Source organism: Gymnoscopelus braueri (genome assembly GCF_963280865.1).
Source record: "Gymnoscopelus braueri genome assembly, chromosome: 8".
NCBI classification, from domain to species: domain Eukaryota; kingdom Metazoa; phylum Chordata; class Actinopteri; order Myctophiformes; family Myctophidae; genus Gymnoscopelus; species Gymnoscopelus braueri.
In genome coordinates, this window is record NC_137609.1 from 21,477,793 (window position 1) to 21,490,410 (window position 12,618).

At 40.6% G+C, this 12,618-nt stretch overlaps 1 protein-coding gene across 1 annotated transcript; it reads left to right on the plus strand.

The window, feature by feature from the left end:
• Positions 1–706: 706 nt before the first annotated feature.
• Positions 707–12,388, plus strand: wnt11 (wingless-type MMTV integration site family, member 11). Its single transcript, XM_080435206.1, has 6 exons — positions 707–923; positions 2,594–2,779; positions 5,283–5,527; positions 6,980–7,257; positions 8,316–8,608; positions 11,237–12,388. The coding sequence occupies exons 2-6, from the start codon at positions 2,673–2,675 to the stop codon at positions 11,409–11,411; spliced, it is 1,098 nt and encodes a 365-aa protein (XP_080291332.1). The 5' UTR covers positions 707–923; positions 2,594–2,672; the 3' UTR covers positions 11,412–12,388.
• The last annotated feature ends 230 nt before the right edge of the window (positions 12,389–12,618 follow it).

The window sequence follows — 12,618 nt, forward strand, 5'->3', positions numbered from 1 at the left end:
TGACTAGGCTACAGAATGTATTTAAACTGTTAAAACAATAGTAGGCTATAATATAATGTAGCCTACCCTATATAATATTAAATATATACTGAAAATGTAGATCTCATTATTTAAATTCAGGTGTAGGATTCTGTTCAGAATTAGCTAGCCTACTTAATACAGTTTATATAGATTATTTGTTCTCAATTAGTTAATTGTTTCCAAGTGTCCTAAATCATTAACTTTTTTTAACATTATCGTTTTAGGCTGCATTATCATAACTACTGCGAGTTACATGTGATTGTAATTATTTTGGCATAAATACGATTATAATAGATTAGTCTATTATTTTCCAGCAAAAGTGTGTTATTGTTTAAGGGTGGGCTGTTTAAAAAATGAAAACAATACTTTATTGTGTGTGTGTTGGCAAAGCCCGCTATTTCTCAAGGGGGATTTGTGTAAAACATGGCAAAGTATACTTTGCCATGAAGTCAAAGTAAAGTGATAAATGAAGAAATAAATCCGTGCCGTGGTGGATTAATCTTTTTTATTTTCCCAATACAAATGAAACAACAATGTTAGTATTTGGAGTTCCTTCTTTTAAGTCCCCCCTCCAGCTGCTTTCTTATGCTAATCAACGGTGACATCAGCAGTGAGATCAAAGCGGCGCAGGAGTACTTATGGGAGTAGGGGCTGCTGCACTGCCCTGTCCGACACATTCCACACACAGCACACTGCGCCGCACACAGCACACTGCACTGATCAGTGATCACTCTACTGAATGATGCTGACCCATCTGGAGCTATTCTCACCTCATTGTGGATTTACTACTCGTGTACCTGGCCGCGATCACACTAACTAGATGAAAAGGATATTTCGCCTATTTTTGTTTTTTGTTTGTTTGGGGTGATCGCAACTTTCGAAACGTGAGCAATTCAATAAAGGTGAGTGATTGAATGCGTTTTTTAAAAGAAAGTTGTAGCCTAATTTACAGCATGCATGTTCGTTTTTAGTGTTGTTTGTATACTTTTAGGTTGTTTAAGGTTATGGTTTAGTTAACAAAAAAAGGAAGAATAGAAGCAATTTTCAAATAGAGTGAATTTAGCCCACATTTCGCGTGGTGATGCTGTATTAAAGAGATCGTCTACAACAGGCATTGAAGGGAAGTTATTGTTATAGCTGACACTAACACTTCAGCCCAGATCATCATAGAAATGGTAAATACATTTTATTTAGCCTTAATTACGCATCGCCAATTTTGTGACTACATTCGGTTCATTTAGGCCCTCTTAATTTCATGTAAAGTAGCCTAAATCAACATCGGTAGCAATCATCTTGTTTATGGTCACATTGTTAATAGCGCAATAAAGGCTATATTGCAAAATGACCCCTTTGAAAGGGTTGGTGGGTTTATCCGTGTAATTTCTTAAAATTAGGCAACATTTGATTGCAGCTAATCAATGGGCAGTAGTACTAGCAGGCAATGATTAATAGTGATTATTAATGTTATACTCTACCCATCGGTAGTCCAGCCCAGCGTATCTAATGGCTTGGGTGAGATCTATCGAACAGTCAGTGACCTGGCCTAGTGTCCAGTGACCTGTAGTAATAGTCTATCCTCCTGTGGGTAATTGGTCTACAATTAAACAAACATCAATGAGGATACAATCAGCCAAGCAGGGCGTTTTGCGCACACATTTGAAGCACTCTTTAAAGAGATAGTCTCTACCTTATCAGCACAGGGACAACACAAAGCCCTATCAGATAATGTGCTTCAGATGCACTACTGCGTCCACTGGAGGGAGATGTGATGGTTTGGATCCTCTATAATGGTTGTTTAAGCAGGCCTAGCTATCTCAAAGTCTTAGGTTTTCGCCAACTAAAGTAGAGTTGACACTATTAGAAATTAGACTGCACTCAAGCAGTCAGTCTTGTTTGTCCCAATACAATAAATAAATAAATAGCTACATTTATACATTTGACAGGTACCCTATTGGGGGGAAGTGTCGCCTGAAAGAATGCGTCTCTTTATAAAGGTTTAGACAAAATAACTGGTTGGTTGAGCTTGCTTGTGATTAATAGCCATGATCTCTGTATTTTAGTGTTAAACTTATATTTGGCTATGACCTAGTGACTGTGTTGTGCCATATATTTCTATTTAGAGCACTTGTGTATCTAAATAATTGTTAGTAAAAAATATTTTGTTTAAGAAACTTTTGCTGTTGAAAATAAGCACATCTCTATTGTTCACTGCTATTACGTAGTATGTTTTGACAACGTGACTATAATAGATACAAGTACTGTTCTTGTATCTTGTTCTTGTATAAATGCTTTAAATACCTTTTATGACTTCAGTATGTCAGATTTCCGTTTAAGTCATTATCTCAGATAAACTAGTTTTTAGTTTTTTTTACTCTTTGATAGGCTGTCTCATGATCCATAATCCATGATCTAGTTTAGTGGTTACTCAACCCGTACAACATCATCTCGTGTCAAGGAGTCCTCCCATCTAATTTGAAAATATTCTATGGCAAAACCTATGATCACGTTATTTATGTCTTATTTACTTTGGAGTGTTGCCTCAATGTGAATGCTTCGACTTCTTTCATGACAGGGTGAAGACGTGGACATGACAACTGACCTTTGAGTGGATTCTCTGAGAAGTTAAACAGCCTCCTATATTTCTGTCCTTTATGAATCGGAACCACGGTCTAATCATGAGGAGCACTTCGTATATTTTGCCTGTTGGTCTGCTCACTATTCTGCTGCTGTCTCAGGTCTGTTCGGGAATCAAATGGCTGTAAGTATTCTTAGCAGTATTCTATTTTTGAAGACGTAAATAAAGCCACATATTCATATTCCACTATTCACTGCACACAACATCGTAAAGTGTCTTTTACTTTTCAGCATGGTACATAGATATAAATAATCTGTATTAGTCGTTAAGCCCCACAGAGCAGACAGAGTCAGGGGGACCCCACATTTGAGATGTCGTACCATTTGTGGCCTTGAAATGTCAGCGTTTAGATGGGAGAAGAAATGGACTCCAATGTCACAATAGAGGAATTGGAAAATGGCGGCATTTGTATTCCATCTACATGGCCGGGGTTCAGCAAGTGAAACCTTGTTTTTTATGCTGATTATATGAAAGGTGACCGTGTGTTCAGTTGTAATTTCTCATATTGAATTGAACTTACTGTGAACATACTATGTATGGCGATGAGAGGATTTGAAAAGGAAATAATTAGGAAAGAAACGCCAAGGCATCCTGGTGGCGCGGGCCGTGCGTGGGAAGATGTCACTCCGCCGCTTAATTTTTAGCAAGCAACATGAAAGTAATTATTATGAGAAGGGGAAAAGTGATTAATTTTACAGCAGATATGCATCAGAGAGATACAGAGTTGCTTTTTTCATTGTAGGCTACAAGCATTTCAAATTCCTCAGGAACTGTGAATCTACGTTATGATTTGAAGGAAATGTTTAAGGACATCAGTCACAATCACAACTTATCAGTGAGACATTTGTTTTCGCACTACACAGGAGAATCCTCTATGTTCATTTAAAAATGTTACCCTCACAGGTCCATTTGGGTCCATTTACACTATCAAGAGTAGTTAACACTGAGGATTTTACTGTGTACCTAGTGTTATTGGACTAACATAGCAGCAACATTCACACAGATGTGCCCATGAGAAAAGGGATGGCATGTGCTAAACACCAAGTGAGGACTCTCACAGCCTTGATAATGCATGGCTACCCCAATGCAAAACAGATGCAGCTGTAAACACCTGTGAGTGCTGGGTTACCACAAGCACAGGGGAGTCACAGCTTATCATAGGGCACAATGAGTGGCGGCCCCTCAACCTTAATGTGAAACAGGCCAAGGTGCAGGACGAGACGCTGCATTCTCACGAACTCGCTGTAGAGTGCAAGATGCAGAAAGCAGAGATCAGAGCTGACCTTCTCCTCCTGTGGTTCCTCTATTAAGTTAATCCTCAATAGGTTTAAATTGTTGTAATGAAATCTGGGCACTCTTTAATCATCTGTAAACAGGTGGTTCATGTCAAACTAAGGCCACAGAGAGCTAACCCTTTCAATAGCAGTGGATGCAGAACGCAACATGCGATGAACCTACACACAGGATGCAGATCCTTACTTAAGATCTGGGTTAGATCTCTAGTGTTTTGTTTTGCAATGAAAGATTCTCTGGCATATTCTCTGCCAGGACCTCTGTGTTGAAACAAAAGTGAAAGCTTTTCTTTCTTTTTTCCTTCTAAGATTTTTGTTAGGGCATTTTATGCTTTATTTTAGAGAGAGTGTAGAGAGACAGGAAAATTAGGGCACAGAGAGGAGAAACATGTGAGAGACCGGACCGGAGTTTCTGCAGGAAATTGTGATAAATTATGAAATTATGATAAATTGGTTCCCTTCTGCCAAAGTAAGTCAAAAATTTCGCCTGCTTCCTGCAATCTGTCCAGATTTTTTCAGTTTTATCTTCTGAGCTGATCATCTCAGATGTTGGCAATCTGCATTACAGAAAAACAGGAATGTACATATAAATACATCTGAATGGAACTCACAACATTCCACTTATTGTTGCCTATTTTCATGTTCTCGAATTTGATTCCTTAACGCATCGTATTCATTTTAACCCCTTAAACCCTACTGTACGCATACTTTGTTGTACGTCAAATGGTGAAAACGATCGCAAGACATTAAGGTCCGCGTCACAACGCGCCCTGCTGCGACGCGTTGTGAGCTTGTAGATCAGCTATTTTCACCAAATGTTCGCCTACTTTTGCCACAAATGTCACGAACATGCTCAGAATCGGTACGCTAGGGTTCACGTGGTTAAGACAGACGGGAGACAGTCCATGTTAATATATTAAGACCTGGAACGCATCTGTGTCACTTTTTGATTTGAGCTAAAAAGCATTATTTTACACTTTGGCTATTAAAAAATAGCAGATATACAAGCTCATACGAGCTTGTAGATCTGCTATTTTTGAAAATGTGTGCAAATCTTTGAATATATACGGTTTTAAAGCAACATTTTTTAACTCAAATCTTTGCTTCTGGGGGTCCCTGAAACAAAATATTTTGAGATGGGGGTCGGCGGCCAAATACATATCATTTTGGGGGCGCTTGACATGAAAAAGTTTGAGCACCACTGTTTTTTTCAGAATACTGTTGGGATTTAGAAGACATTGTAGAATCGGCTTCAGGCCTTGGGTTAATACATACAGTATTATACGTGCTGCGTGTGTGCACTGAACTCACCATCTCTGTGTTTCCCATTGCAGAGCGCTGTCACACACCCCCACGTCGTTATACATCAACCAGACTCAGCACTGTAAACAGCTGCCAGGCCTTGTGTCCTCCCAAGCCCAGCTGTGCCGCAGCAACCTGGAGCTCATGCAGACCATCATTCAAGCTGCCCGCGAGGTCAAGAAAACCTGCCAGAAGACCTTCGCTGACATGCGCTGGAACTGCTCCTCCATCGAAATACCCGTCGAGTCACCAAAGTATCGCCCAGACCTGGACAGAGGTACGTGCTGGCCCATAAACAGAAGGGGGTGAATGTTGTAACCACCTAACTACACATTTTTTATAATATTGTTTTAAATAGCCCATCTAGAAGCTCACAACCCATCGCGGTGCTATGCGTTGTGAGCTTGTAGATCGTCTATTTTCAGAAAAAAATACATTTGCCTATAATTTCCGTCCCAACATTGGGACGCCAGGTTAAAGTGGTTAAATTAATTGTGACGTGATCGTCTGTTAATCATGGATTCAAATCTCAGTAGGAACACTGATGTTTCCAAAGAGCATCTGAATGGTTTATTAAGTTTATTCACGAGGGTGGAATATTTACGGCAATGGTTTGTGGATTCCTTGATGTTCAAAAACTTTGCGTGTATATCCCAGGCCAAGGTCGTCAATCCTCTTTATGAACTGCATCTTTTTCACTATTCTCTGGAATGATGCTCATAAACTTGACAGTGTCTGGGCTCACACGCCACAATTCGTGTGAGTTTTATATTGAGAATAAGGAAAGGATGTAGACATAATGAAAGGAGAGTTATAAATGAGAATTATATGTGATTTCAAGTTGTCATTTTGTAAAGAAAATCCTGTTAATCTTCAACATTTTATGTTGCTAAATAAATTCATCGTACATAATGACCTACATAATACATTTCTGAATAGACCGCAGCAGAAGCTAGTAATAAATCTGTTCTTTGAAAATACTCCCTTCCCTTTAAAATAATGTGTATAGGTAGAATATGATTCATAATTGTCTCATTATTGATACATTTTCTACTACTATCTACAGACAGCATGAATGTCTGTTTTCTACTCTTTGAGTATGATGTAACACAACTTTGAGTAGGCCAGAGGAAGGGGTGTGGGTGAGGGCTTGCTCCCCGGAAAAGAACACAGATTCCTTTTGCCAAGTGAACATCCTTTGAGGCTCTCGGAGACGGGAGGCGGTGCTTCTTTATCCAGGGATGGCTTTGATCTACAGTCCGTCCTTGGTTATGCATGATTGTTATCTTATCTCCATTTGCTCTCTAGCCCCAAACACATGTGCTCTTCGTGTACGCACATCATCACCAATTACATCAGTGCTGCTCGGTCCATTGTTATAGCGCGAGTAGCGACATACCCTTGATATATTTGATAATTACATTAAGTATTTCAAAAGAACACGGGAAGTTCACTCTAATCAGTACTTTTCTTTTCCTTTTTAGCGAAACAGTAAGAAACCTGAGAGTAGGACGAAGGCAGGAGGGACACAGGATAGAAAGTTCTAATGGAATTCAGTTCCAGGCCCAGCAGTTGCACATGTGTTTTCAAGGACAGGAGTCTTATCGGCTCTGCATATCTCTCTGGATGTAGATAATTATATTGACATTTTCAACTCTCGAGAGACTTGATTGTACCACATATTTAGTAGATATACCTAATGCTGATCCATGTCTTTCCTATTTGACAGGAACGAGGGAATCGGCGTTTGTTTATGCCCTGTCTGCAGCGGCCATCAGTCACACAATAGCACGGGCGTGCACATCAGGGGACCTGCGGCTGTGCTCATGTGGTCCTATCCCCGGAGAGATCCCGGAGCCTGGCTACCGCTGGGGCGGCTGTGCAGACAACCTGCACTATGGTCTAGTCATGGGCTCCAAGTTCAGTGACGCCCCCATGAAAATGAAGAAGGCAGGGTCCCATGCCAACAAACTGATGCACCTGCACAACAGCGAAGTCGGGAGACAGGTAAGCTCAGGATTGTCTTAGGATCCCTGGCTAATAAGCCAAATATGCCTTAATTACATTATAACTGCCCTCTATAACTAAAATAAATAATTTTAAAACACCGTAGATATTTTATTTATTTTAGAAACAGTTTATCTTGTACTCAAGAGGGGCAATGCCCATCGCAAGTTGATGATGTCAAGTGTCCATGTGTGGCCTAGCCCTATGGAATTCATGTGCAAAAAAAACATATTTAAAATATTGATTTGATGATCATATTAACCGTAGGAAGTTGTTTTTTTATTTTCACATGCATTCCATAAATTCCATAGGGCTAAACCACACATGGACAAATGACATCATCAACTTGCGACGGGCATTCCCCCTAATTGAGTGAAAGATGAACTATTTCTAAAATAAATTGTTATATTTAAGGTGTTTTTAATTTTACATTTTAGTTATAAGGGACAATTATAATGTATTAAGGCATATTTGGCTTATTAGCTAGGGATCCTTTTAAATATGACCATACTCACCCACACACACTCTCATGTTTGCAACAGTTGCAATTTCCCCGTCAATTCTGTCATAGAAATATCCTCATAATTAAATGTAATATCGTTGCTGTCGGACAGAAACCTCATATGTTTTTTTGTAAATTAATGCCCTACTTCGTCATACTACAGTGTCATACTAAAGTGACAAAAATAGCAAACAATGTGTTGCGATGCCACGCGTTGTGAGCTTGTAGATATTTTTGCAATAAAAAAAAAGTAAAGTAAAGTAAAGTGTGGAAAGATTAAAGCGTTTCAGTGTGTCTGTCGGTTTTATAAATATTTAGTGAAAAGTATTAACAAGAGCTTGTGACCAAAAATAGCTACATTGATTGGATCCATTGGAACTTTTATTTCCATTTCCTGAAAAGTAGAGCTTTTGGACGTACAAGGTTTACACTCGACAGCAATGATATGCATTTGTGAAATTCTATTTGATTTATTGAAGAGAAATGTAGTTTGTTCATATCAAATCTAGAAAGCATCCAGGATTTGACCTCTGTCCTCTCCTCTCCTGCCCTCCAGGCCCTCAGAGACGCATTGGTAATGAAGTGTAAATGCCACGGTGTGTCAGGTTCCTGCTCAATAAGGACCTGCTGGAGAGGCCTGCAAGACCTGAGAGACATTGCTATGGACCTGAAGACCAAGTATCTGTCTGCCACTAAGGTGGTTCACCGGCCCATGGGCACACGCAAGCAGCTGGTGCCCAAAGACATCGACATCAGACCAGTGAGAGAGAATGAGCTGGTATACCTGCAGAGCTCCCCGGACTTCTGTACCAAGAATGACAAGCTTGGCTCTGTCGGCACCCAGGACAGGTAATGGTCATACCCCTCACTGTGTGTGTTCGTGTGTGTGTGTGTGTGTGTGTGTGTGTGTGTGCGTGCGCGTGCGTGTGTGCACTCGTGTGCAGCGTACATGCCTGCATGTTTACTGAAAGTTTGAAGCTGCGGTTAAGGTGTAGTGAGAATTACTTTGTCATTTCCTGTTTGGACTCATTATCAGAACCCAAGTGACAGATCCGGCCGAGCAACAAACAGGAAGTGACCAATCTTTTTTTTGTCTGCTCGTCCAGGATGTTGACTTTAGTGAAGTGTTGGCCTCCTTGATGGCACCGTTCCATTTGGAGGTTGGCTGATAACCACTGGTGATCCCTGAGATTTGGCCTGTCTGTGACATGTCTAAGCACGTGTCCCTGACTGAGCCCCTTGTATGCTGCTATCAGAGCCAATGACTAATGTCGTTATTCTTAGGCCTGAGTGCACTCAGCTGATATCAATTTGAGAGTGCCACACAAAAGGGGAAATAGGTAATGGTCCCTCTAAGATAAAGAGAAACTCGCGCCATTCATGCCCAATGTTTTATTTGAGTCTGTGTTGATGGTGTGTGTACTGTGAGAACTTGGTGGGCAGTAAGGGGCCTCATTGTCTGAAAGCCAGACACCCCCCCACACACACACACACACACACACACACACACACACACACACACACACACACACACACACACACACGCACGTAGAGTTCTAGTCAACCAGTTGCACAAATGTATGCTATAAACGTGTGCTAGTGCATTGTATTGTATTTTACAAATTACGATAAATATCCCAGATGGAGGCATTTCTAGTCTAGGCAAAGCTCATATTTCTGTATAATTTATTTTCGGTTGCAGCACACTTATGATAAATTTAATAATGACCTATGTGTGGCTGTTGAAATTCCCCTGCAATTGTTCAAATTTGGTTTAATTCCACCAACATAAACCATTTAAACATCTATCAGTGTGTTTACTCAGGCAGATGATTTATTTAATCTCTTCCTTCATCCTCCTTTATGAAGATGACTGAGGATACTGTTAAATATTAATATTAAGTAATAGTAATAACAATATTGTCAGAATTGTGTACTATTCAGCACGGCACAGTTTTTATTTATACAAGAACCTAAGAAGAAATACTTGCTATCCGTATCAGTGTGACTATGAAGGTGTTATTCGTCACTGAGACTGGAGTCGTCCAGTGGTATGTAAATGTCAAACATCATATGCCTCAGTCATATCATATGTCCATCAGTCCCTGGCCACTCTGTAGATAACCTGAAGACATGCTTCACATCAAGTACACTCACTGTGCCCCATGCATCCCATGTCCCCCACCTGATAGTATAGCAGTCACATACGTCCTGCAACATATTTAGCACTTTACGCCAAGTCACGAGGCACCCAATCGGTGGCCGTCGTCGAGGCAACGTGTGATACCGATACATGCTTCTGTTTGTCTGTATGTTTCCATGAGCATCATCCAGGGGAATCTGGAGGATGTTCCAACCACCCACCATCCCAGAAACACTTGATCACAAGGTCACAGTGTCTTCTGCTATCCCACAGTTCTCTTGCGGCTTCTCCTCTGTGCGGTCCGTGCAATCTTGTAATATGTTTTCAGACCCCTCGCTCAGTGGTGGCCACTTCAGGACGGTGTTATCTGGCTTTACCCTTGAAGTGACTTCTAATCTTGCTACTCGTCAGCATTGATAACTGTGTGACCCATTGACGAGAGACGAGAGCGCAAGCAAACTCCGGTAGTTCTCCGACATAGGGCAAGAATGTTTGTCCGCTGTGTCCCAGGCCATGTACACTTATGCTGTACTACTTGTAGCGATACTCCTATTGTTTTGCGAATCCAGAAACAAGCACAAATAGATTTTTTGTTATACACCGAAGATAATGGATGATGTGTGATTACTATAGAATAAGTCTCAGGGGAGGCACCAATCTAGATGTGTACAGAGCTGTTCAGATTTTAGGCAGATTTTTTACTCCTGACAAAAACATATTCCTGTATTTTTTTAGAATGGCCTGGTCACAAAGGTCCTGCCACTGTAATTAGCCTGTCCTACGTTCTCAGTGACCCGCACCCCGCTCTCAGGCAACCATTCCCCCAATGTCTCTCTCACCACACTGGTCATTAACACTCTGGCCATTATAAAACAATACAATTATGTGTAGAGGGCAGGCTAAATGGAGGGAGGGTCCCCCTGTGTATTCAACGTGATTTATGGTGGGGCTATTGTCTACTCCCTCAAGATGCCCGGGGCTTCTGAAATGAAAGGCTCCGAAGCATCCGTTGCTCAAGTATTTAGGTAAATGAATGTGCAAAAGTACAAAAGCACATTGGTCAAACTCTGTTTGGGGACCATTGTGAGCTCCTTGTGGTCTGTGAGATTGTACACGGCGCTGGACAAAATGATTCACAGAAGAAGTTGTAAACGTAATTGTCCTCGGCAGGAAACCAAATTGTTTTTGTCACAGGAATTTTCGGAGTCATTTCAGGGCTTTCAGAGCCATTCACATGTAGAGAAAAATATTTAACTTTTTTCTCAGGACAGATACAAAATATATAGGCCTATGTCTCACTTTTTTTGCTCTTTGTCTCTATCTTTATCATTCAGGCAGTGCAACAAAACGTCAGTGGGCAGTGACAGCTGTGACCTGATGTGCTGTGGTCGTGGCTACAACCCCTACTCAGAGAAACTGGTAGAGCGCTGCCACTGCAAGTACCACTGGTGTTGCTATGTGACCTGTAAGAAGTGTGAGAGAATGGTAGAGAGATATGTCTGCAAATGAATCCCTACCACCGACAGCACAACCAGCAGTCCTATACCTTAATACCCAGCCACCCGGCCCAGTGTCTATCGGGCTACAGATAACCAAAGCACTACGATAACAACAAGGCTTACTTTTGTCTTAAGCTTTAGTATGTATATTTCCCCAAAAAATAAACAGTCTATTTTTTTGTAATTGTTATTTTTTCCCATTTTTTTTCACGAATCTCCCGAACTGCCAGTTGGACTTTCCAGTTACGTTTTTTCCCCCCGTTTTTTTATTTCACGAACATGAACGTGGGGTGTTGTGATAATGCCTGTTGGTTTACGTGAAGACCACCGTCCTAATGTTTTTTTTTTTTTTCCTCTTCTTGTTAATAAGCACACAATTGCCCTACTTGGATACTGAAAGTCTATTTTATTATATCTTTATTAAGAGAAATACTATTGGATTTTATTCTGGTGGAGGAGGGTCTCTGCCCTCAGGGGTGTTGTATCTCCAAGCCAACTACACCCAGACTGGTGTTTGGCTTCAGAACCATTCCATGGAAATGAAAAGGGTTCTGTAAGGATCCAAGAAACTCGAACGGTACGTTTTCTTTTCAATGTACTTTGGTACGTTTTTCCCCCCATGGAGTGACGGACAGACAGAAAAAGGAGCAACACAAAGGGAACTTCAAGTACTTTTCAGTTGTGGAACATTTTCGTGTTTGGTGTTTTTGACTCTGAGCATGGGTCCTATCGGTCATGTCTGTGCATCTGAGGAGCGCAACAACAGAATAAAGAACTTGCCATTTGTGAAAAAGTGCATTATCTCCACAATGTCTGAAGCACAGGCAGTTCAAATAATTTTATTTGGAAAGCTTATGAACTGAACTCATGGATTCTCCTACAATGCTTTTTTGTAAACCACTTTTGTGTGGATGTAAATACTGTCTTTTTGTATACTGAAATAAAGAAAGAAATATTTATAAACTAATTAAATAATCTTTACCAAGATCTTTACATGGAAATTGCATTTTTGTTCCTTTACTCTGACCACAGCTCTATATGATGATATATAGGTACACTTGCAGTAACTTGGCTGGGCCACATCTATAACCTCGAAGGCAAATTATTTTTGGATTAAGCTACTTTTTAAAAAAAGAAGGGGGGGGTGGGAAAGAATGGGGTTATTAATGACCATATATGTTCAAGTGTTATAAAATAACAATTCAACGCAGTTTATA

Excerpts from the sequence above, each read along its gene's own strand:
- wnt11 (XM_080435206.1), top strand. The coding sequence starts at position 2,673 with ATGAATCGGAACCACGGTCTAATCATGAGGAGCACTTCGTATATTTTG. Across the intron at positions 2,780-5,282 it reads TGTTCGGGAATCAAATGGCT|AGCGCTGTCACACACCCCCA; the intron begins GTAAGTATTCTT and ends TTCCCATTGCAG. Across the intron at positions 5,528-6,979 it reads TCGCCCAGACCTGGACAGAG|GAACGAGGGAATCGGCGTTT; the intron begins GTACGTGCTGGC and ends CCTATTTGACAG.